At 45.8% G+C, this 27,021-nt stretch overlaps 1 protein-coding gene across 2 annotated transcripts in view; it reads left to right on the forward strand.

Annotated features, from left to right (window-relative positions):
- Positions 1–2,324: 2,324 nt before the first annotated feature.
- LOC124596017 (E1A-binding protein p400-like) overlaps positions 2,325–27,021 on the forward strand; it is a 187,138-nt gene continuing 162,441 nt past the window's right edge. Inside the window, exon 1 of one of the 2 annotated variants that reach the window (XM_047134972.1) lies at positions 2,325–2,412. In XM_047134972.1, coding sequence (XP_046990928.1) covers positions 2,395–2,412 — 18 coding nt within the window. In that variant the 5' untranslated portion in view covers positions 2,325–2,394. The remainder of the gene's footprint in view (positions 2,413–27,021) is intronic. The other variant, XM_047134971.1, reaches the window with a different exon arrangement.

The raw sequence follows: 27,021 nt of genomic DNA on the forward strand, positions 1-27,021 counted from the left end.
TCTGGTGGTCGTCCAGTCCGCCACAGAGAATTGGTGCTCCAATCATTTTCATACCCATCAACGGTCTGTACATATACGAAGTTACATTGACATCAGACCATGTTTTCTGGATGCATCACCTTTTTGTCAGGCAGTGGAAGACGGCTTACGTTACAGCTTACTGACTGAGTACCTTGTTGTTGCCAGCTTATGTATTTATTCCAGTTCTATTCGTCCATCTGGTCCTTTCCTCTCCCACTGTCCATCTCATCCGCCACCCTACTCTATCCATCTCATTCTCCTCTCTCTGTCCACGTCTTCCATCCTCCGCCTTCTGTTAATCTCATCTTGCCCCTCTGTCTGTCCATTTGTTACTCCCCCTCTCTATGTCCATCTGCTCCTCCCAGTCGCTCTATCCATATGCTCCTTCCCCTCTGTCTATCCCCTCCTCCTCCTTCTAAGTTCATTTTCTGCTTCTTCTGTACCGTCCTCTCCGCCTCTATCTTGTCTTCTCTCTCTCTCTCCCTCTCCCTCCCTCCCTCTCCCTCCTCCTCCTCCTCCTCCTCCTCTCTCTCTCTCTCTCTCTCTCTCTCTCTCTCTCTCTCTCTGTGAATGTGTGTGTGTCTTCGTCCGTCTACTTCTCCGCTCTCTCCCTGTCTATCTCCTCCTCTCCCTTCCACTGTCCATCTCCTACTCTTTTCTTCCTTCGTCCATCTCCGCCATCCCATCGCTCTGTTCATCTCCTTCTCAACCCTCTTCTTGTCCATCTCCTCTTCCCTTTCTCTGTCCGTTTCCCTTTCCCCCTCTATCTCTCCATCTCCTCCTCCCCCACAACTGTCTCCATCTCCTCTTGCTCCCTCTCTGTCTATCGATCTCTTCCTCACTCGTTCTCTCCCCACATTATCACTCTCACCCAAATAGAAAGTCTGCAGGTTCTCCCTCTCACAGAATTTCTTTCCAGATAGTAAGTAATATGTGTACCAAGATTAGCTGAATTCGATCTAGAGGTTTACGAGGAGCTTTTTACCCACAGTTTTTCCCGCATACGCACCTGTCGCATGTATTTACTTGTATCTAACACATTTCACACACGTTTGTACACATATTTCACCTGTATCTCAACCGAATTTCCCACTGCAGTTCCGTTTTTACGCAGTTCAAAGTTTATGACGTCTTGTCTTCTGAGCAATGTATCGTACAATGATATAATTTTGTAGGTATAATCAGAGACATTTGCATACTGTCTCCGGAATGTGTTGCGAATAGAATTATTAACAAGGAAGTAATAAATTTAAACGTCATGTACGATGTGTCAGTTTTTACGCAGCTTACTATTTATGACCTCGTATCTCCTGAACTATACGTTGGACAATGATATTATTTTGCAGGTACGTTCAGTGGCATACGTGAATACTGTCGGCAAAATGTGTCGTGAATGCAATAGTATTACAGAAGTAGTGAACTGAAACGTCTTGCCTCATGCAGCAGTTTTACGCATGATCATCAAAAACGTGGTAAGCGATTAACTTTTTTGCTTTCCTCATTTTGTGAGAATTGTTAGCGATAAATGTTTCGTAAAAGTCTGAAATTATATGTAAAGTTTGTTGCAAGTCGTTAACCGCTCTCAGTCTCAAATACTCGATGAGTAAGGTCTGGGTACACGCGCGTCGTGAGCTACAATTCTTTTTCACCCCCACTCATCTGATAAACTTCCCGTACAAACACGCCTGGGAACGCCCAACGGACCGACCGACCGCCGCGTCTTCCTCGACGATAGGCGCCACAGGATTCGGATATGGAGGGGTATGTGGTTAGCACACCGTTCTCCCAGCTGTTGTCAGTTTTCGTGACCGGAGTCGCAACGTCTCAGTCAGTTAGCGCCTTAGTTGGCTTGACAAGCGATGAATGCACCCCACTTGCCAACAGTGCTCGGTAGACTCGAACCATCACCCATCCAACCTCTAGCCAACCCCGACAGCGCTTAACTTGAGTGATGTAACGGGAACCGGTGTTACCACTGCGCCAAGGACGTTGGCGCCCATTTGGTAGATAGGTGGCAACCACCGCCACAGCGTTTCTTTTCTGACAGCAAGTGGTATACGTACCAAGTTTCGTTGAAATCGGACCAGTGTTTTAGGACAAGATGACAGCAAGCTCTGCAGTCGTAATAATGGCGTCGTTGTTTGCATACGGTTGATGCCAAGACTGAGCGTCGGACCCACCGAAGGGAAGAGTCACCACCAACGGCGGGTACGCCGGCCGAAGCGGGGCGCGTAACGCTCGGCCCGGGGCCGCTCTCACTGTGTGCGCGGCCTTATAAAGCGACCGCCAGTCGCGCGCGCCACTACTGCACTGTCTGCCGCGGACTCGACGCCGCTCGCTCCATATTCTCGACGCGCTCTCCTACGACTCACCATGAGGCAGCGAACTCAGGTACGTCTCGTCCAGTGTGCACGCAGTTGTCAAATTCTTTTGCAGCCTGTGTCGTATAAAGAAAATAATAACTATCGTGGAAGTGACATTCACAGAATAACATATAAACCGTGTTCCACCACCAGAATGAAGCTGTGTCAGCGACGAGGCAGCGTTTCGTCCTGGAGAGAATCAGCTTAGCTCAGTTCAAACGATTTTTACCAGTATAGTACCATAGACTCTCGCAGTTACAGTATGATTTAGAAATGTGTTTGGCGTGTGACTACGTCATGATACAAAACGAGATTAAAATGTTTCAGTGGGTATCTGTCATCAGCGGAAGATTTCTGAACATTTTCAGCGCGGCTAGAATATATTGTGGACTCCACGCATCGTAGCTCGAGGTCTAGGTTAGGATGGAAGGTGATAATTTGTTCGTGCGTTGGCACCAACAACGAATATCACTGTGAAAAGAAGTATGTGGTAACAGATTGAACTGTAGCGTAGCCCGATGTCTACGTTATCACTTGTTGATGTGTTGGCTACTAGCTTTCGTCACAGGAATTTTTCTGACGTTTGGCCAACACGAGTGGCTGGTGTTGTCGACGATTCACTCTCTATTGATTTTGGCGGATTGGAGATTATATATAATTGCCGTTCCAAACTCTGAGGGCTACCTGCAATGGTCGTTCGCTGCAGCAGGGAAATCCAGGATCCCTTTGGCTTGTGGCTTTATTCTTTCTTGTTAAAACTTTTGTCGCGTCGGTGGATATCAATGGTTTTAGTAAATGTCTTCAGTAAACCTATATTATATAACAGACGAGTCTTCGACGCGTATCTTGATGCAGATTACGAACGTACGTCGTACGTAAACTGTAAAGAAATGCAAAACGGAAGGGGTCCGCAACGTAACTTTTACTGGCAGCGATTCACGGACATCACTTGCATTCGGTAGGAAACGCGTTTAACTCCACTGATGGTCGCAGAACTCTAGATTTTATACGTTGTCTGTAAATCATTTCACAGGAATATTAGGGCAGTCCTCCAATCACGAGGCCGCTTATTCGCCTAAGTATTATATTCCTAGCGACCACTTCGTTGATGTGACTCTAATATGTAACTTGAGGTATGTTCTTTTACGTTCCTAATTAAACCTGTCATCAACTGGAAGTTTAGTTTGAATACTACAGAGCTTTACTAGTCATGATCCTGTTGGAGCCGGTTTGACGTTGTCTTTCTCTGATCTTTGAACTGATTTATATTTATACGGCGAACTACAATCGATCGTGGACTCCAAACCACGATTGAACTCGGAAATGTTTACGTCAACAAGTATGGCCAGAGGCAAAAAAGTAATAAGTGACTGATAATATTTCTAGGATCGAGCAAAGATTTTGTAAAATCTACAAGTATTTCAGTGTGTTGAAATGCAATGAACTGCAACATTGTGCTAATACTGACTGTAAGCTTTATTTCAATCAACACATCTTTCAAATTATTCACGCTAATCTCGTACCCAAAACTTCTGAATACGTAAACTGTATTTTACCACTGATTTACAGAAGCACTTAACAAACGTTATATCAAAAGGCACGAAAGTCTTGTGTGTCAACTTTTATTGAGTTGTATAGACTTAGTTCTGAGTGTACGGTAGTTTAACTGATTAGGTGTTGTCATTCTCAGGCGGAGATGGAAAAACAAAAAAGCAATTGAGTATACACAAATTTAAATGCGTGTCACATCACACTCAGGCAAGGACGGTGGTCTATTCCGGAAATTCTTAAGACAACTGTTGAACTCCATCACAAGTGGCCTGATTACTGTTGCACGTCTATATAGACGACTGTTAGAACAGCGGTCGTTAATAGTCATCTATCTCGCAAGGTAGCGACCTGCCCTTTAGTTAAAACTCTTTCACAAAAATAAATTCTATTCATATGCATTTTTTGCCACAAGTTCCCTAGTTACAGGTTTATCATCACGTAATATTTCGTCTTGATCTCGAAAATGTGTATTTGTCTCAGGTTCACTGTCGTAAATTTTTCACCTGCTTTAAATGTTAGCAAGTAATTGTGTCTTTACCGACCTGGGTATGAACCAAAATTAGGTATGCTGTATTTCAAATACGAGGGTGCTCAATTTCGAACGTGTTATGATTTGTGTTGCTTTTATGATTAGTTTTACGTTTGGTGAAGTTTTCTTCTTGTCGATCAACGATTAGGATAAAGAGGGCTTTTCCAATTATTTATACAGTTTATGTTGAGGGGAATGCTTCTCACGGGAACAGAAACTGACAAGAGAAGTATTTGTGTCAATTATTTCTGTATCGGTTATGTGATGTATTGAGTACGTGAAAGGAATGTGTCTTTCACGCATTCCGTGGTATCACCTTGAAGAAAGTTGTGAACAGTGTCTTCTACGATGTCGCCAAGCTACGTAGTCAGCTCTACGTAGAGCTTTGTTCAGGTGGCGTACAAATAGATAGCTTGTTTAGAGTACGTGAAAGGAATGTGTCTTTCACGCATTCCGTGGTATCACCTTGAAGAAAGTTGTGAACAGTGTCTTCTACGATGTCGCCAAGCTACGTAGTCAGCTCTACGTAGAGCTTTGTTCAGGTGGCGTACAAATAGATAGCTTGTTTAGATTTGTCGTAAAGCGTCGAACTTTCCTCCCGGATATACAGTTTGCCGTTCACCCAGGTCCCTCTCAGCAAGGTAACATTTTGTTGATCGTAATACAATCGCTACGTTTATAACTCTGTACCGTTTACAAAAATCGTCAGCTCAGTTGAACGTCTCCTAGCTTTCTACATGTCAGTGTTACAGCTACTTGATAATTAGCGAGTTCAGTGGTAACAGCATTACCCCGTTGATGTTCATAGAAGGTGACGGGATTTTCACGCAGTGACGTAAGCAAAACTCTGCGCTGTGTATTGAAGCTTACAAGGCGCTCTCTTTCAGACCTCGAATGACTTGCTACAGAACAGACGTCTACACGCGTACTCACAGGTCGCAACAGTTTTCATTGTATCATTGCTTACCACTTTGTAAGTATTTCAAACTGCGCAGTAGTGTACCGTGCAAGAACTCGTAGACTCTACACTGATTTGAATGAAACCGGTGGCCTTTTCTTGATGAAATGTAAACAGGCAACAGTAATATAGAGTTATCCAAAAAGATGTGCACAAATTGAAGTAACTGACACAGGAGCCGAAATTCAGCAACTTTGGACCAGACGGTTGTGGTGTTAGAAGTAATCCTGAATCAGTGAAGTCTTTGGAATGTGAGGTACAACAAGGACAATCGAGGTACAGGAAAGATAATGTCCGTATACGTACGCTTGGTTGCAACTAGAAGGAGCACTGAAAAGTTTTCCGTGCAAATACTTGACGTAAACGGTGGCACATATCCCAAGCCTGGATTGGAAGGGAAGTAGAACTGTATAGCTCCCCTGATCTGATGCATTATGATTTTTTGGGGGTGGGGGGAGGGAAGGGGTACATCAAAAGTCTCATGTACGCGTCACAAGTTCCCGATGTAGCAACACTTCTTACCAGGATACTTGCAGTGTCTGATGAGGTTCTTGCGCTGGATGTCGCGCTTGGTAGAGGGTGCCAGAATTTTCCACAAAGATGTCATTCCAGTGTTGAATGTGTTTGTCGCCTGTTTGAACACCTTCTGTAATGTACGACAGTTCTGAGTAGACACTGCATTGACTTTGGCGAAATTAAAGCGCGTGTGCACTGATTGTTCTGAATGTTGGTTCAAATGGCTCTGAGCACTATGGGACTCAACTGCTGAGGTCATTAGTCCCCTAGAACTTAGAACTAGTTAAACCTAACTAACCTAAGGACATCACAAACATCCATGCCCGAGGCAGGATTCGAACCTGCGACCGTAGCGGTCTTGCGGTTCCAGACTGCAGCGCCTTTAACCGCACGGCCACTTCGGCCGGCTGTTCTGAATGTTTCTGACATTCCAAATCCTTCATTGGCTCAGGATCTATACCAATATTAAAGTTCATATTCCAAAATTGTTGCTTTTGAATTCTCTGTCACCTCATTTAAAAAGAGCGTAACCTTTTGAATCCTCCTGTATAGCGGCAGTTCAGTCTCTTCTGTTGATTAATTATGAACTCAGGTGTCACCTTTGGCTCTCATGCGTCGAACGTGTGTTGTAAATGGCGCGTATGGCACTTTTCGTTAGGAAATAGAGAGCATTAAACGGACAGCTAACCTGAAATACATGTTGTCTCGCGTTAGAAGAGACACAACAGTAAGTGAAAGTACCCAACTACGGTAAGGCAAATTAAGGGCTAGTGAGAAAGAACAGCCGATTTACATAACAACGTTAATAATAATTAGACTGTTTCACTGGGCGTGCAGCGACATTTTTGCGTAATTGGAACAGTTTTCCAGGTGATGACGGTTTAGTGGACTCCATTCATAATTGCTAGTTCACGCTCTGCCGACCGTCGTCTAATGGTCCATCCCTGATTCACTAGGAACGTTTCGTCGACTGTCACTTATTCACAAGCGACAATGTATCGAATAACTGGCCACTAAGTGTAGCTTTGATGATAATGAATTCGGGCAACGTAAAGTTTAGCCCTACTAACATACAGCAATCGCTCGTTATGTGTTTACAGAGCTTTTCTTGTCTACGTTATGTAGGGAACATAGTAAGATTTTTTATTTTGTACAATATCTAAAATACGCACGTGATATATCATCAGAATCGCCACATGATGACATCTACTTATTGCTCCGTGCACTGTTTTAGTGACGAAGTATCGTGATGGAACCGTTGCAAGTAAAATTCGCGATTTAGTGAAGGAAATTATTGTCAAACGTATTTGTAGGATATGCCTATATGGAATATTACCATCGCTGTGGAATCTTGCTACGCGTCGCATACTCATTGCACTGGGTGTTTAACTGTGTCTGGCGTTGAGAGGAAACCTGTACCCCCATAAGCAGGCTCCATTCGCCACATATGCCGCGGCCCTTTTTCGGACTCTGCCAGCCGAACTGGAAGAGTCAGGAGTGCCCTTGGAAGTCCGAGAAAACGCTTGCGGCATTTAGCACTTACAGTGGACTGTCCGAAACTCAGATTGCCCTTTTCTCGCACTACATCCTGAGAACCATAGATGAAGGGCAAAGCGTCCGACACAGTGCCACACTGTAGGCTGTTAACCAAGGTCCGAGCATACGGAATAGGTTCTCAGATACGTCAGTGGCTCGACTATTTGTTAAGTAATAGAAAGTACGTTCTACAGGACAGCGAGTGTTCATCAGAGACAAGAATATCGTTAGGGAAGCCACAGCGACGTGTGCTAGGACCGATATTGTTATGTAAATAAACGACCTGACGTACAGGATGAGCAGCAATCTGCGGCTGTAGGCTGACGACTGTGCACTGTATTGTACGTTGGGTGACTGGGAAGATACAGGATGAACTGGTAAGAATTTCTGTTTGGTGTGATGAATGGCAGCGTGCTATAAATACAGAAAAATATAAATTAATAGAGAAGGGTATTAAAAACAATCCTATAATGTTCGAATACAATATTATTAATGGCGTTCAAAGCGACTTGAAATGGAATGAAGACGTAGTGGCGGTTGTAGGGTAGGCGAATTGTCGACTTTGGTTTACGGGGAGAATTTTAGAGGAGTGTAGCTCAACTTCATGACTACGTATAGAAAACTTTTGAGACCCATTCTACCCATTCTTGAGAACTGCTCGAGTATTTGAGTTCCCCACCAGATCGGATTAAAGAAAGACATTGTTGCAGTTGAGAAGCCTGCTGTTAGATTTCTTACCAGTAGGTTCGATGAAGATGGGAGTATTACTGAAATGCTGTGTGAACTCGATTGGGAATCCATGGAGGGAAAACGTTCTTTTGGCGCAACACTATTGTGAAAATTTAAGGAACCGGCATTTGTGACAGATTGTAGAACCAACCTAATACCACCAACATACATCACGCAAAGACAAGATAAGAGAAATAAGTGTTTATACGGAAGGACATAGTCGTTTTTCCCTCCCTTCAGTTGTGACTGTAACGATGTGAATGCTAAACATTCGAGCAGTACTGAATAATGGATCATACAAGTATTGTGTATGCAGTTTCCCTTACAGAAAATTTACAATTTCGTAGAATTTTCCCAATAAAGCAGAGCTAAGCACTCGCCTTCACAACAACCGAATTTGCTTGGTTGTTCCATTTCATGTAGTTTTGCGTCGTTGCTACGACATATTTAATCGATCTGACTGTATTAAGCAGCAGACCACTAACACTGTAATACAACTGATACTCTGTATTAACATCTTTTTTTAACAACGTTTTTCTAGCCAACAGAGCACAGCACATTTTCAAAGGAGAGAAAACGTCAGACATAAAAGTAGCGTCTGGCATACCCCAAGAAAGGGTTACGGGATAATTAAATTCCATAATACGAAGGCTTGCTGAAATGCATAGCCTCAGAACTTTCTACGGAGAACTCTGACAGCTGTTTAAATAAAACGAACCTTACTAACATTCTACCTTTTTTATCCTCCTTGCCTACATAATTGCAACCCTCTGCTACTATTATAACGTGTAACGTGGCGGTAGGTAACGTAACTATGACGGTGCGTGAGAAACCGCTCGCTGTAATCAATTTTCGAATTCAAAGAGTTTTTCCATACGTGGAGGACCCTCTCCTTCAATATCACAATGCCAGACCATATACGAGCGCTACGACATCTGGAACAAGCTAACTGCTTGGGCTCCCTGTCACCGATCATCGTGCATACAATACCGGCTTCACCCCATCTGATTTTCGTCTGTTTCCAAAGCTTAAGGAACACCTTAAAGGACTTCATTTTGATGATAAAGCGGTGGTTGCAGATGTGAGGTTGTGGCTCCGTCAACAAAGTCAAACATTCTCAGTGACGGTATCAGTAAACTAATCTCTCGTTAGAAGAAATGTGTTTGTCGTCAAGGTAACAGTGTTGAGAAGAATGAAGAAGTATAATGATAATAATATTTGTCATAATTAAAAAGCTGTAAGCAGAATGAGTGCAAATTTCATCCTGGAAACATCCCCCAGGCTGTGGCTAAGCGATGTCTCCGCAATATACTTTCTTTCAGGAGTCCTAGTTGTGCATGGTTCACAGGAGAGCTTCTGTAAAGTTTGGAAGGTTGGAGACGAGGTACTGTCAGAAGTGAAGCTGTGAGGACGGGGAGTGAGTCGTGCTCGGGTAGCGAAGTTGGTAGAGCACTTGCCCCCGAAAGGCAAAGGTCCCGAGTTCGAGTCTCGGTCCAGCACACAGTTTTAATGTGCCAGGAAGTTTCAAAAAGCTGTAAGGGTTTTTACATAAAAAATTCTGATGCATTAATCCTCGCCACGCCCTCGTATAAGTGAGTTACTGGATACTGTCGGAATTTCCGTGAGGTTTTTCACTGGTTACACTGCTGTATACATAGAAGTCGCAACACTAGAAAACTTTAGAGAAATCCCGGAAGACCTGCAGAAGATCGACGCAAGGTGCAGGAATTGCCAGTTGAGCCACGATATAAACGAAAGTAATACACTGCGCATAAATAAACATCTAGATCCATTATAGCGTCGTTACACGACTGCAGAACAATCAATAGAAGCACTCACATTCATTACATATCTAGGAGTATACGAACGATTTAAAATGGACAACCACATAAAACTATTCAAAGGTAAGGTAGACACCAGACAGATCCACTGCAAGAATCGTCTGGATGTATAGCCAATCCAGAAAGGAGATAGATCGTTCGACCAATATTTGAATATTGCTCGTCAGTCTCGGATCCGTACCAGATAGGAATGATAGAGGACCCAAAGAAGAGCAGCACGTTTCGTTACAGGTTCATCTAGTAAGCATGAAAGTGTTACCCAGGTGTTCAGCCAATTCTAGTGGCAGACGCTGCAAGTGATGCATTCTGCATCACAGTATGGTTTACTGTTAAAGTTCAGAGTGCTAGAAGAGTCGACCAGTATATTGCTTACTCCTTCTTAATATGACCTGTGAGCTTACGCGGAGACATAGGAGCAAACGTTATGCTGCGAACCATTCCCGACAGTAGCAGGAAAGGGGAAAGTAACGATGGCATACAAAATATCCTGCATCACACACAGTAATGAGGCTTGCAAATTGTAGACGTAGAAAGATATAGATGGGACTGAACCAGTTTGGAGTGGCTGAGATTACTTTTGCCTCAGAGATGAAAGAATTCTATTCAATTCATTTCCTTCCCGCAAACTGGGGTAAAGTTGATCAAAATTTGAAGTTTTGTTACAAAATTATTACACTGATGATTAATGAGAATCTATAAAAAATCTGGCATTATCTTAAAGATGCCCCCAAAATTATATTTTTACAGGACACGGTAACTAACAAAAAAATTCTACAATTCTCATCCGCTTTTCACTGCTACTTAGGTTGAAGTGGATCACCTATATATTTTCGTGTTTAAAACGCTTTACCACATCCAATGTGTAAAGAGGCAGGCTGTAAGACTTTCTGGAAGAAATAATGCTAAAAATTTAAATAAAAAATGTCTTCGATATTAAAGTTACAACTGAAGACATAGTGAGATGACTACTACCGGTACTCTTCAGAACGTGAACATAAGGCCAACAACATAGCAATGTTTTCGCATCACATATAGCAATGCGGTAATTCTGTCTTCTCCACATTGATCGCTTTGATGCCTAAGAATATTGGCCCCTACTCAAATTTTCACGTTCGCCTTTACCTTTTAGTTATGTTTCGTAAGGAAGCTGTTTGAATGTTAGCAACACTAGCGTACACAAAATGTGTCTAATTCGTATCCTCTTCTTCCTTAAAAAATGATTACTGCAGTGGCTTTACCTGCCTCCAATCTTTTTCCTTCGTAGCATCTACCTCACTTGACACTATGAAAGAGATGAGAACACTGTCTCCTGTGTCATAATTAGTTTCAAACACTTTTCATACGGCAGTTTAATTGATATTTACTTTTCTCACTCCTTCGTGCAAAAAAAGTTTCATTCTAATTCCTTTTTACCTCTGCTCCAAGCCTCTGTATATATTTTCGGGGCATGATCCACTTAACATCTGAAATTAGGAAAAGATCGTATTTGGCACAATAGCGAAAAGATAACCTATACTGATGAAAGATTCGGGTACATTTCTGATACCTTATTGCTTTGATACAATTCGACAGGAAAATACATGTAGTTAGGCTCCTGTGGGTGCTGCAACATTTTGGTTTCGTTGAAATCACAAATCTGTATAGGCATCCTACGACGATAATCGCTTATCGAAGCCGCAACTTTCGTTTCTCGTGTTGCTTACGAGACAGATAACAAACAAACAGCCCATAGGCGTCAAAATACGTTTCAGTATCTGTGTATCTCTCTCTTGTCATCAAAATGGCAGCGATTTAGTACAGTGTCTTCGATCTGCTTTACCCCACCTCATTTTACCAGTACACTGCTGCCGAATCACGTAACATTGGTCTAATTTATGATAGGGCACGAATTATAGGTGTTAATGTAACTACACATGAATGTGTACTGTAATTTTTAGCTTGAACGATATGGTGGTCGTCGTCAGAAAACAGGGAGTAATTTTGTACATATTTGGAGACGCAGACGAATTAAAAAGGATGCTGGGCCTTAAATTGGCCTTGGCCACAAAGGACCAGGCTGAGAGTAAGGAGGCCGCCATTGTCCGTGCGCAGCATTGTGATGTAAATGACGGAACGTGGCGGGTGGCCAGCGAGGAGTGAACGGAGGCGTGGGTCTAGGCCGTGCTGCGGGTTGCGAACGCCAAGGCGCTTGTGCAGGCAATCTAGAATTTCAATGGTAAGGTCTCGTTGTTGATAAGTTACATAACATGTAACGCATAGTACGTCCATTATAACGCATAAGCCACACTTACACAGAGTTTTTTTCCGTCTCAAATATACTACAATTTAAGTGAGTTTCCACAAGGCCCGTTTCGCTTCCATTAACAAAGCATCATCGGTGATGGTTCTGCAGATTCAATCTACTTAACACGTTTCTACGTTTTTTTAATTATAGATTAAAAACTGTTTTCTTGTGTTTTTTGTACACGATCAACTACGGTGTTTATTATCTATCTACATGTTTTACACTAGACAAGTTTTTCCCTCATTTTTTCTTTTGGTGAATTTTCGTTCTATGCACTTAACTTCACTTCTGTAAAACTCATAAAGGTAGTAGTCATAGAAACTTTGTGATTTCACGTGTTACGTATTCAGCCCTGTGTGTTTGTGTTTCATTTGTTTCTCGTGTCGTTTGTGAAGTTCACGACCTCGTCAATGCAAAGTTTCTGAACTGACTCATAAACAACAAGAAAAACAAATGAACACACAAAAAGTTAGTGCTGAATTCAAAAGAGATGAAATCAAAGTAAAATGTCTATGAAGCCAACTTGTGTGAAGTTTTCCTGAAGTGAAGTGCATGGAACGCAACTGTAGCAGTATAAAATGTGCCCACCTAAATACGAAACATCACCAAGCGTGCAAGTGCAACTACAGTTCTTTTTCGACTTCAATCCTACTACATCGGAAGGGGTACAACATAACATTGTTTACTTCTTTAAGGAATTATTCACGTTTTCCAGATTAGTAGGGGCCAGTTTACGCCACAAGCGATACAAACGATGAACATTTGTGTGCAGGGAGTATCACAGCAAGCACCAAAAACTGACAGAGATGGAAGTGTACGAGGAAAATCTAAAGGTAGGAGGTGGGGCGCCAAATGAAAAGTCGCTTATGTAGGGATATGTTTCTAACGGCCCTTACTGATTAGCAACAACTTTTGAAGAGAATTTCCATTCAGGAATATATTCAGGATCTTTGTATGGATGGTAGTCATCCACATCATCCTCGGATTTGTACAAATTTCTTCTGAAAACCATTTACCTACCACGAACGTAACACACATTACTACTACTGGGAGCCCTGTTTCTGGCACATACCACTGTTACAAGCACACATCCTGACAAAGTTGTCATTAGTGAGAGTCTCAAATTAGAAATAGAGCTGCCATTTCTCTGTTTATCGTGGTGTATTAACTGACATGAATGCAGCACATCACCTACCATGTGTCCGTTACCATTGTTTATGGCCATCTTCTTGACATTGCTGTCCAAGGCTCACTCCCGAAGGATGAGGCAGTGTTCTATCCGCTGCGAAAACTTACAGACACTTCCTGTCAGATTACAGCTGTGAAGCGACTTGGAACCTTGCCTTTAGCGAAGCAATGCGCTAACTGAGTTACCAAGGCATGATCCATTCTGGACACAGTCCCTTAGACTGTGGCTAAGCTATTTCCCTACAACATCCTTCTTCCTTCCAGATGAGTACCAATTCAGCAAGGTATGCAACATAAGTTACCTGAAATCTGTACTAAAGTGGGAAAGTGGTACTGGGAGACGCGTAGCTGTGAGGGAAGGATGTGAGTCGCGTTTGCTTAGTTCAACCAGTAGAAACATTGCCGCGAAAAGCAGTGTTCCGTTTTCGAGTCAAAAATGGTTCGAATGGCTCTAAGCACTATGTCACTTAAAAAATTGGTTCAAATGGCTCTGAGCACTTTGGGACTTAACATCGGAGGTCATCACTCCCCTAGAACGTAGAACTACTTAAACCTAACTAACTCAAGGACAGCAAACACATCCATGCCCGAGGCAAGATTTGAACCTGCGACCGTAGCAGCCGCGTGGTTCTGGAGTGAAGCGCCGGGAACCGCTCGACCACAGCGGCCGGCGTTTTCGAGTTCCGGTCCGACACACAGCTGTAATAAGCCAGGAATTTTCAGTACAGCGCACACTCCGCTGCACAGTGAGACGTCCATTCTGAAAATACGATACCTATTTTTCTTAAAAATCTCTGATCGATCGCGAAATTAAAACCGCAGCGAAAATCAGGTGAAGTTTTGCGCTGACTTGTTGCGCAGTGTCTCTAGCATACAAAACATCGCACTTTTCATTTCTGAGTGCACAGTGCGCTTGTAAAGATGCCCACAAAATAGTGTCTTCTGCCAAGTGTGAAGTCCTGGTGAGGGGTTCCGCTTGATTTGATGAAGCGCACATAAAATAACTGTCATGTCCTTCCCTCTTCATCATAATTCACGGCCGCTTACTGCAGGTACAACGAAGACGCTCCTGCAGCGTTTGCGATGGGAAGTATTTGATCACCACCATACAGATCGGACTTAGCTCCCTCTGATTTTCGTCTCTTCGCACACAATAATCGCTGACTATGACGACAACATTTTGCCACAGAAAACGAGATGGAGACCAGCGTAGGAAATTGGTGGAAATCACAGGTGGCTACCTTCTATGAAAGGGGTACTGGAAGGTTGGTACCACAATACGATAAATTTCTGACTCGGCGAATATGGTTGAGAAGCAGCTGAAAGTTGTGGCTCACTGTTGCAAGTAATGCGTTTTTGATTTTCACTGTGGTTTCCGTTTCACAATCGGTCGGAACTTACTTTCCAAATAGTCCTCGTATCTCGTGCCCCTTAACACAGGAAACCCAACTAACATCGTCTACCCCAGGTGCAGATATTGTTCAGTTTGGTTGCCTTTCTTAAAGTGCTTTTAATATTTTCCAGATCAGTTTTATTTTGCCACCCTGTAGTCCCGAGACTTGTCACGGCCCGTTCGACGACCAGCGAACTGGCACACAACGATAACTAGGGAGAGTTTCGAGCAGCACAAATATAAAGCAGGCATCACTTGCTGGTAACTTCGTTTTTGTTCGAGGTTTTTGCCGTGCACGGTTACAGCTAAAGCTGCACGCGGTTCGCTAGACTCGCGTGCTTTTACTTTCCGTCGTCAGAAGGCGCTTCGGAAATTGGACGGTTCGCACGCGACGCTGTAATGTGGGACTGGAGCCGGCGGTGCGAAATGCGTGCGGGAACCTGAGGCCGGCGTGCGTCGCAAGCAGCACGCGCGGACAATGGGCGTTCCCTTCCCAGTGCCCGGTCCCACAGACAGCCGCGGTACAACAGCTGCTGCCGCTGCTGCTGCGGCTGCGGCAGGTCACTGACGCCTCCGGGAAGGAAAGTGAGGCGAGGCGTTCCACATGCTCCGCAGACGCTGCCCCGCATCGCAAACGAGGGCATTTCACCTGGCACACCGCCTCGCGTATGGACCGGCTGCTAACAAGCCAGCGCCCGTCGACGCGTCCACATTTCATCCTTATAGCACTCGCACCAGGTCTTGGATACACTGGGAGACCAAGAGCGACTCGGTAGTCACTCTGAGGCGCGGCAGCCCCAAATTACACTACAGGCCATTAAAATTGCTGCACCACGAAGATGACATGCTACAGACGCGAAAATTAACCGGCAGGAAGAAGATGCTGTCATATGCAAATGATTAGCTTTTCAGAGCATTCACACAAGGTTGGGGCCGGTGGCGACACCTACAACGTGCTGGCATGAGGAACGTTTCCAACCGATTTTTCATACACAAACAGCAGTTGACCGGCGTTGCCTGGTGAAACATTGTTGTGATGGTTCGTCTAAGGAGGAGAAATGGGTACCATCACGTTTATGACTTTGATTGAGGTCGGATTGTAGCCTATCGCGATTGCGGTTTATCGTATCGCGACATTGCTACTCGCGTCGGTCGAGATCCAATGACTGTTAGCAGAATATGGAATCGGTGGGTTCCGGAGGGTAATACGAAACGTCGTGCTGGATCCCAATGGCATCGTATCACTAGCAGGCGAGATGACACATATCTTATCCGCATGGCTGTAACGGATCGTGCAGCCACGTCTCGATCCCTGAGTCAACAGATGGGGGCTTTGCTCAGACGTCCAAAAGGGAATGACGTTTGCCTTCGGGTTCAAGGGTGCACTTATTTCTTAAACGGCTAAGTTTGTAAACTGTTCGCGTGCCGATGTGGATAAATTAATCTGTGCGTGGTAAAATGGCGTTATCCAAAACTGACCCCGAGGCAACTTGGTGCACCACGGGCCTTAGACGACAAGTCCAGACGATGGCTGTGAAAAAATCTACGGGCGGATAAACGTGCAACTGTTGAGCAACTGACCGCCCAGATGGACCATGAGCCTACGAACAGTGTTTCTTCAACGAACGTTCAGCGAACGTTGCTCCGTATGGGCCTCCGCAGTAGCTCCTAGTTCATGCATCCAGGCTGACTGCTATTCATCGACGACGAAGGCTGGAATTTGCTCGCCATTGCCGAAGCTGGACGTCCACTGAGTGGTGACAGGTGGTCTTTTCGGATGAATAACGTTCTACGCTTAATCGGACAGACCGCCGTTTGTGTGTATGGCGAGAAATGGCTAAAAGCGAACAAGAGGGAAGTGTCATGTCTGGTGAACGTTTTCGTGATATTCCCTGGAGTATCTAGTCAATATAGATCACGAGAATAATGTAACCGAAATTAGGGCACATCCAAAGGGATATAGAAAGTAAATTTTCCCTGGCGTTATGCGCCTGTGAAATAGGACAGTTGGAAATAAAATCGAAATGATGTATCTTAGCCGGCCGCGGTGGCCGAGCGGTTCTAGGCGCCACAGCCTGAAACCGCGCGACCGCTACGGTAGCAGGTTCGAATCCTGCCTCGGGCATGGATGTGTGTGATGTCCTTAGGTTAGTTAGGTTTAAGTAGTTCTAAGTTCTAGGGGACTGATGACCTCAAAAGTTAAGTCCCATAGTGCTCAGAGCCATTTGAACCATTTTTTTTAATGTATCCTACGCCTGCACGCTACTTGCGGTGTATATATGTAAATGTAGAGTGACGTAGATGCAGATGAACAGTAACATTTATTAACTGCCATGCAATTCGCAAGACATTTCTTCTCTGCTGGCTCTAGCTGTAAGACAAAACTGGAATAATAATGCACCCCCAACTGGCGTTAAGTTCGAATCTTTTCCCTGCCAGTTCCTTCGAACTGTGATAACTGCAACAGGTCCTCATAACATTTTACTTCATGAGATTTTCCAAGTTTCCCTGGAGCACGAACGCGAATGAAACCGTGAGAGAAGACTGAGGCCATATTACTTAACATCTTTTTTATTTTTTACTTATTTTTTCTTCACAAAGCAATACCTGTGAGCTTTCGGGACGTATAAGGAGCAGTCAGCTAGAATGAGATAGACCATATACCGAAGTAAGGCACGGAAGCTGTTAACGCAGGTAGGAGTGCTCCCAGAAGTTCCCTCTATTGGAATGAGGAGGGATGACCAGGAACGGTCAGCGCCGCACCATTTGTCTGTTAGATGTGCTCCACGTGAGATCAGTGCGTCGTGTGTGCGTTCGACTTCACTACAGTGGCTAGGAAAGAGCAACAGCTACGTTCAGATCGTTCAAATGGCTCTGAGCACTATGGGACTTAACATCTGAGGTCATCAGTCCCCTAGAACTTACAACTACTTAAACCTGACTAACCTAAGGACATCATACACATCCATGCCCGAGGCAGGATTCGAACCGGCGACTGTAGCAGTCCCGCGGTTCCAGACAGTAGCGCCTAGAACCGCTCGGCCACCCCGCTCGGCAACAGCTAAGTGTGGTACAGTTTTTGACTGCGAAAGGATCTCAGGAAGGGGAATTCATGCCCATATCTTTACTGTGCGTGGAATAAACAATTTCGGCGGGGTGTCACTGAAAGACTGCAGTCGGCCACGACAGGCACGTCGTGTCATTACCCATTCTGTCATTGCTGCTGTGAATGCTGTCGTCAAAAACGATCGACGGCGGCTGGTATAAGACATCCACCTCATGAATGAGATTTTCACTCTGTAGCGGAGTGTGCGCTGATATGAAATTTCCTGGCAGATTAAAACTGTGTGCTGGACCGAGACTCGAACTCGGGTCCCGAGTTCGAGTCTCGGTCCGGCACACAGTTTTCATCTGCCAGGAAGTTTCATCCACCTCATGTTGGGCATCAGCCATGGCACCACTCACGCCATCAGGACAGAGAATCTGGAGTTCCGGAAAATCTGTGCGCAGTTGGTTTTCCACAGCCTAACGAAACTGTAGAAGTTGAACAGAATGTCGACGTCACTGCACCATCTTGAACGGTATCATGTTAAGGAACATCGTTACTCGTCCTGTTATGTCGCGGGGGATGAAACATGGTGTCATCATTTTGAACCGGAAAGCGAGCATCAGAACTTCGAGTGGAAGCTCATGTATTCACACCCACTGAAAAAATCCGAAGCCGTGCACGGCAGCTCCGGGAAAGTAATGATGTTCCTTTTCTTAGACTGCAGGGATCGCTGCTCATTGAGTTTCAGGAACGCAGCGCCACAATGAACGCACGGTGATACATGAATACTCTCCATAAAATTGAAACGCGGCATCAAGTCCTAACGCCCAGGAATTCTGACGGACGGCATCATTCTGTTGCTCTCCAATGCTCGCCCACATCGTGCCAAGGTCGTTCCGGCTAGACTGCAAAAGTTTCGCTGTGCAGCCCTTACATATCGCCCATACAGTTCCGATCTTTCGCCATCCGATTTCCACATTTTTGGAGCCATGAATAGAGACATTCTTGGCTGTCCATTGCTTTGGACGAACAGGCGCCTGGATACATTCATCGTTCCGTATGCATTTTTCCATTAAGGCATTAACCGTCTTGTCTCACAGTGGCATTAACGTTTTAACAGTAATGATGATTGGTTTTGAAATAACGAACACTTTACTTACATCTTTTTCATCGGTTTCGTTTTCATTCGACTGCCCCTTATACGTAGCTTCGGAGGGAGTTGGTTCTCCGTGCGTGAAGCCGTTCCAATTATGCGCTGGAAATTACGTTTCCAAGAGACACGCACAAGAATTCCTAGCAGGGCACACAAGCGGCAGCTGACCTTTCCGCCGGCCATCTGTGGGCGAGCTCTTCGGAAGGCTGCAATTGTTTCGTTCTGGATCGCAGAGATGCCGGCACGCGAATGCTGCACCCTTGCTTGCTCGTCGCCTCGACTAAACATTATGTTTGGGCTGGCTCTGTCCCACTCTAGCTGCGATTTCTAGCGAACCCCATAGTTAAATTGAACTCTTCTAAAAATTGGGGGATATTTAGAAAGATGTGGACTCTTCTTTTGTAGTAGCTATGAGTTTGTGTCAATAATTCACAGCATAGTTTATAGAAGGCTCATACATTAGAAGCCGGTTGCTGTGGCCTTGCTGCTGTTACAGTCGTAGGTTCGAATCCTGCCTCGGGCATGGATGTGTGTGATGTCCTTAGGTTAGTTAGGTTTAAGTAGTTCTAAGTCTAGGGGACTGATGACCTCAGATGTTACGTCCCATAGTGCTTGGAGCCATTTGAACCATAGATTAGAAATTATTTAACGTTTCTCCATCGCGTCATAGTCACGCAAAATTTGTTATGGTTGAGACGTTCAATATTGTAGAATTGCTCCAAAAAGCGTCCTCCTCACATAGAAACGTGGGGGTATTTCTCATGTCTAAATGCCTCCCTTGTACGAATCACTTTATGGATGGTGTTTTATTTCCAAAACAATGTCGCGTTTCGAGGATTTATTCCGATTTTTAGCTGCCTGTTCTGGCATATCTGATCGTCTAGTTGTGCGTTATTTCCCAGTGAGGTGTGTGGCAATACTTTATTTGCACAGTATATGATAAATGTTTGGCGCTAAAGTAAGTCGCTGTGACACATCATTGCACACACGTAATATACACTCCTGGAAATGGAAAAAAGAACACATTGACACCGGTGTGTCAGACCCACCATACTTGCTCCGGACACTGCGAGAGGGCTGTACAAGCAATGATCACACGCGCGGCACAGCGGACACACCAGGAACCGCAGTGTTGGCCGTCGAATGGCGCTAGCTGCGCAGCATTTGTGCACCGCCGCCGTCAGTGTCAGCCAGTTTGCCGTGGCATACGGAGCTCCATCGCAGTCTTTAACACTGGTAGCATGCCGCGACAGCGTGGACGTGAACCGTATGTGCAGTTGACGGACTTTGAGCGAGGGCGTATAGTGGGCATGCGGGAGGCCGGGTGGACGTACCGCCGAATTGCTCAACACGTGGGGCGTGAGGTCTCCACAGTACATCGATGTTGTCGCCAGTGGTCGGCGGAAGGTGCACGTGCCCGTCGACCTGGGACCGGTCCGCAGCGACGCACGGATGCACGCCAAGACCGTAGGATCCTACGCAGTGCCGTAGGGGACCGCACCGCCACTTCCCAGCAAATTAGGGACACTGTTGCTCCTGGGGTATCGGCGAGGACCATTCGCAACCGTCTCCATGAAGCTGGGCTACGGTCCCGCACACCGTTAGGCCGTCTTCCGCTCACGCCCCAACATCGTGCAGCCCGCCTCCAGTGGTGTCGCGACAGGCGTGAATGGAGGGACGAATGGAGACGTGTCGTCTTCAGCGATGAGAGTCGCTTCTGCCTTGGTGCCAATGATGGTCGTATGCGTGTTTGGCGCCGTGCAGGTGAGCGCCACAATCAAGACTGCATACGACCGAGGCACACAGGGCCAACACCCGGCATCATGGTGTGGGGAGCGATCTCCTACACTGGCCGTACACCACTGGTGATCGTCGAGGGGACACTGAATAGTGCACGGTACATCCAAACCGTCATCGAACCCATCGTTCTACCATTCCTAGACCGGCAAGGGAACTTGCTGTTCCAACAGGACAATGCACGTCCGCATGTATCCCGTGCCATCCAATGTGCTCTAGAAGGTGTAAGTCAACTACCCTGGCCAGCAAGATCTCCGGATCTGTCCCCCATTGAGCATGTTTGGGACTGGATGAAGCGTCGTCTCACGCGGTCTGCACGTCCAGCACGAACGCTGGTCCAACTGAGGGCCAGGTGGAAATGGCATGGCAAGCCGTTCCACAGGACTACATCCAGCATCTCTACGATCGTCTCCATGGGAGAATAGCAGCCTGCATTGCTGCGAAAGGTGGATATACACTGTACTAGTGCCGACATTGTGCATGCTCTGTTGCCTGTGTCTATGTGCCTGTGGTTCTGTCAGTGTGATCATGTGATGTATCTGACCCCAGGAATGTGTCAATAAAGTTTCCCCTTCCTGGGACAATGAATTCACGGTGTTCTTATTTCAATTTCCAGGAGTGTATTTACAGAAAACATGAATTTGACTGTAGATTGTATACGGAGGAAAACAAGTGTCGAATATGATACATTATTGCATGCATTACTTATATTAAAATGAAAAAAAACTTGTTCCAGTGTCAACACTACCACATATGAGGTGCCATGGTGGAGATATTCTCTTCCCCCAGCGCCACCCACACTTGGCCACAACGCACTGAAAGTACATACAACCATACATATCTGTCCGAAAAGTCCCCCTTTGGGATATTCAACTCGCGCCTCACATTTTCTTGAATGTCGGTTATGTCGTCAAGGCGTTGACGCTTCAAGTGAATTAAAAAAAAAAATGGTTCAAATGGCTCTGAGCACTATGGGACTTAACATCTTAGGTCATCAGTCCCCTAGAACTTAGAACTACTTAAACCTAACTAACCTAAGGACATCACACACATCCATGCCCGAGGCAGGATTCGAACCTGCGACCGTAGCAGTCCTGCGGTTCTGGACTGCAGCGCCTAGAACCGCACGTCCACCGCGGTCGGCTCAAGTGAATTTCTGCACTTTTCGTTTTAGTAGGTTTGTATTGACAGTGCCAGGTCTCCTCAGTAGTGACTTCTTTCTGACAAAAACGTCCGCATTTTTCATTTCAACAAGTCGCGGCAGCTGTCCACGCGCCGTTATTTTTTTCAGGGGTCAGGGTGTGCGGACAAACTCTGCACACACTTTTCCCTTCTTTAAATATTCTGGGAAATGTCTTAAACACTTCATTAAGAGATGTTGCTCCATTGTGGTTTGTGACACAACAATGTTCAGACACTACGGCCGCACTTTCTCTACTTCCACTGCCTGCCCACAGATGACTTGTCGAAGGCACATCTGTTGTTTACAACTGTTAGTTCAAGCCACCATAGGCACAGGGCTGAAGTTACTTTTACGGCTGGAGCGAAATTAGTCTTAGAGCATTGTGAACACACAAGCTACAATACGTGGTCAAAGGTATCCGGACACCCCCAAAAACCTAGGTTTTTCATATTAGGTGCATTGTGCTGCCACCTACCCCATGTCAGCGACCTCACTAGTCAATAGACATCGAGAGAGAGCAGAATGGGGCGCTACGCAGAAGTCCCGGACTTCGAACGTGGTCAGGTGATTGGGTGTCACTTGTGTCATACATCTGTCATACGTCTGCGGGGTTTCCACACTCCTAAACATCCGTAGGTCCACTGTTCCCGATGTGGTAGTGAAGTGGAAACGTGAAGGGACACGTACAGCACAAAAGCGTACAGGCCGACCTCGTCTGTTGAGTGACAGAGACCGTCGACAGTCGAAGAGGGTCGTAATGTGTAATAGGCAGACATCTATCCAGGCCATCACACAGGAATTCCAAACTGCATCAGGATTCACTGCAAGTACTATGACTGTTAGGCGGGAGGTGAGAAAACTTGGATTTCATGGTCGAGCGGCTGCTCATAGACCACACATCACGCCGGTAAATGCCAATCGACGCCTCGCTCGGTGTAAGAAGCGTAAACATGGGATGATCGAACAGTGGAAAAACGATGTATGGAGTGACGAGTCACGGTACACCTTGCGACGATCCGACAGCAGGGTGTGGGTATGGCGAATGCCCGGTGAACGACATCTGCCAGCGTGTGTGGTGCCAACAGCAAAATTCGGAGGCGGTGGTGGTGTGGTGTGGTCGTGTTTTTCATGGAGAGGCCTAGCACCCCTTGTTGTTTTGCGTGGCATTATCCCAGTACAGGCCTACATTGATGTTTTAAGCACCTTATTGCTTCCCACTGTTGAAGAGCAATTCGGGGATGGTGATTGCGTATTTCAACACGATCGAGCACCTGTTCATAATACACGGCCTGTGGAGGAATGGTTGCACGATACTAACATACCTTTGGGATGTTTTGGAACGCCGACTGCGTGCCAGGCCTCACCGGCCGACGTCGATACCTCTCCTCAGTGCGGCACTCCGTGAAGAATGGGCTGCCATTCCCCAAGAAACCTACCTGCACCGGATTGAACGTATACCTGAGAGAGTGGAAGCTGTCATCAAAGCTAAGGGTGGGCCAACACCCTCTAGAATTCCAGCTTTACCGATGGAGGGCGCCATGAGCTTGTAAGTCATTTTCAGTCAGGTGTCTGGCTACTTTTGATCATAGTGTATGTTGAAGACTCTAAGAAGGTGCAAGATTTTCAGACTTACCGAATTAATAACCTTCCAGTTAGAAACTGCATTTATAACTAGTGTGGGTAAGGTCGAAATGTTCACAAGGTATTCACTGATTAGCGTTGCTCGCCATATGTTTCACAGTTCCTTACTTCATACGCTGTTAGTACACCCACGCTGGCGAAGTCGCAGCAGCTTGTAGACAGGTTAGCCGCCAGCGACTCTACAGTCTGAACCACCAACAGGGGCCCGCGTACAGCAATCAGAAGGCTGACGTTCGAGGCGAGGACTTGACTACTCATGTTGGCCCCCGTCCACTGTGAAACATCTGGCGAGCAAATCTGATCAGTGAATACTTTGTGAACATTTTGTCTGTACACACGCTAATTTTAAACGCAGTCATCGAGACGCGGGGATTGGTAGTGCATGTAAAAAATGCTGAGCGGTACACGACGCGATATTGCGACTCGACTGAAGGAAGGCATATTTGGCATTTGTCTAGTCAGAGGCACTCCTTGTGGGAGTACGGGCTCTGCAGAGCGCCTGCAGTGGACGGAAGGCGTCGCTTCCGGCGGTGTGCGGTTTCAACAGAGCCGCTCAAGGCGCGGGTGCCCAGCGCAGTGAGAACAATGCAGTGGGCTCGCAACAGCGAACCACGGGCCGCCAACCTCCGCTGATACTCGTCGCTGACACATTTCCAGCAAACGCGTCGGACTTCACTGCCACGCGCCGCCTACTTGCATTGTGCACCACAGTTGTTCCGAGCAAATCGCCAGGCATCTCAAAAGCATGCACTCGTTCTCGAGGATGGAGAGGAGGGTGGGGGTGGGGGGAGGCTGGGGTGGAGGAGCACCTCATGTCAGTTTCGCGGTATACAACGAAATACACTGCCCGACAAAAAAAGTAAAGCGCCCAGAAGACATGCTCAGATGTCAGTATAACTTCGTACACGTTGCAGCTTCGCAGGTTACGTAAATAGTAGTTAGAGTTGCAATTCTCTGTGGCAGGTACAACGACTAGCACGTTCATTGTTGTTATCAGGCCTGGCAGGTTATATAAGGAGCGTGATCTGTGTCAGATGAGTGACCACTGTGAAGGACTCTGAGATTCCGCGTATACGTGTGAGATAGCGTTATCAGCAAGTGACAGAATTTGAAAGAGACCTCGTTGTGGAGATCCATTTGCCCGGCTGCTCGAATCGAGCAGTATTTCTGGTACATTCGGATGTGACAGTGGTTCTACGTTAGACTGTATGGGAACGGTAGGGCAGGTAACCTTGTTATCAAGGTTGCGGTCGTATCTACATCTACGAGGGCAGTTCAATAAGTAATGCAACACATTTTTTTTCTGAAACAGGGGTTGTTTTATTCAGCATTGAAATACACCAGGTTATTCCCCAATCTTTTAGCTACACAACACTATTTTTCAACGTAATCTCCATTCAATGCTACGGCCTTACATCACCTTGAAATGAGGGCCTGTATGCCTGCACGGCACCATTCCACTGGTCGATGTTGGAGCCAACGTCGTACTGCATCAATAACTACTTCATCATCCGCGTAGTGCCTCCCACGGATTGCGTCCTTCATTGGGCCAAACATATGGAAATCCGACGGTGCGAGATCGGGGCTGTAGGGTGCATGAGGAAGAACAGTCCACTGAAGTTTTGTGAGCTCCTCTCGGGTGCGAAGACTTGTGTGAGGTCTTGCGTTGTCATGAAGAAGGAGAAGTTCGTTCAGATTTTTGTGCCTACGAACACGCTGAAGTCGTTTCTTCAATTTCTGAAGAGTAGCACAATACACTTCAGAGTTGATCGTTTGACCATGGGGAAGGACCCCTTCAGCGTCCCAGAAAACTGTAACCATGACTTTACCGGCTGAGGGTATGGCTTTAAACTTTTTCTTGGTAGGGGAGTGGGTGTGGCGCCACTCCATTGATTGCCGTTTTGTTTCAGGTTCGAAGTGATGAACCCATGTTTCATCGCCTGTAACAATCTTTGACAAGAAATTGTCACCCTCAGCCACATGACGAGCAAGCAATTCCGCACAGATGGTTCTCCTTTGCTCTTTATGGTGTTCGGTTAGACAACGAGGGACCCAGCGGGAACAAACCTTTGAATATCCCAACTGGTGAACAATTGTGACAGCACTACCAACAGAGATGTCAAGTTGAGCACTGAGTTGTTTGACGGTGATCCCTCGATCATCTCGAACGAGTGTGTTCGCACGCTCCGCCATCGCAGGAGTCACAGCTGTGCACGGCCGGCCCGCACGCGGGAGATCAGACAGTCTTGCTTGACCTTGCGGCGATGATGACACACGCTTTGCCCAACGACTCACCGTGCTTTTGTCCACTGGCAGATCACCGTAGACATTCTGCAAGCGCCTATGAATATCTGAGATGCCCTGGTTTTCCGCCAAAAGAAACTCGATCACTGCCCGTTGTTTGCAACGCACATCCGTTACAGACGCCATTTTAACAGCTCCGTACAGCGCTGCCACCTGTCGGAAGTCAATGAAACTATACGAGACGAAGCGGGAATGTTTGAAAATATTCCACAAGAAATTTCCGGTTTTTTCAACCAAAATTGGCCGAGAAAAAAATGTGTTGCATTACTTATTGAACTGCCCTCGTACATCATGACTACTCTGTTACGTGCCTAGCGGAGGATCAATCGAGCTACCTTCACGCTATTTCCCTACCGTTACACTCTAGAACAGCACGAGAGAGAAACAAACACTTAAATTTTCTGCGAGAGCTCTGATTTCTCTCTTTTGTTGCAATGGTAATTGTGGGAACCAGCAAAATATTTTCGCATTCGGAGAAGAAACTTGGTGATTGAAATTTCGTGAAAAAGTCCTTCTGCAACGAAAAACGCCTTTTTTTAAATGACGGCCACCACGACTAGCGTATCATATCCGTGACACTCTGCCCCCTCTTTTCGGATAACACAAAACGAGCTGTCGTTCTTTGAACTCTTTCGATGTCATCCGTCATTGCTATCTGATTCGGGTCCCACACCGCGCAGCAATGCTCAAGAAGAGGACAGAAAGGCGTAGTGTTGACAGTCTCTTTAGTTGACCTGCTGCATCTTCTTAGTATTTGTCAATAATTCGCAATCTCTGGTTAGCTTTCACCACCCCACAATCTATGTGATCATTCTAGTTTAAGTTATTCGTAACTGTAATCCGTAACATTTAGTTCAGTTCAGAGCCTTCGGATATCTGTGATTTATCGCATAACCGAAATTTAATGAATTCCTTAAGTACTCAGTGGATTACTTCTCTCTTTTCGTTATTTCGAATTAATTGCCACTTTTCTAACTCTACAGAT

Source organism: Schistocerca americana, chromosome 2 (genome assembly GCF_021461395.2).
Source record: "Schistocerca americana isolate TAMUIC-IGC-003095 chromosome 2, iqSchAmer2.1, whole genome shotgun sequence".
In the NCBI taxonomy this organism is placed as follows: domain Eukaryota; kingdom Metazoa; phylum Arthropoda; class Insecta; order Orthoptera; family Acrididae; genus Schistocerca; species Schistocerca americana.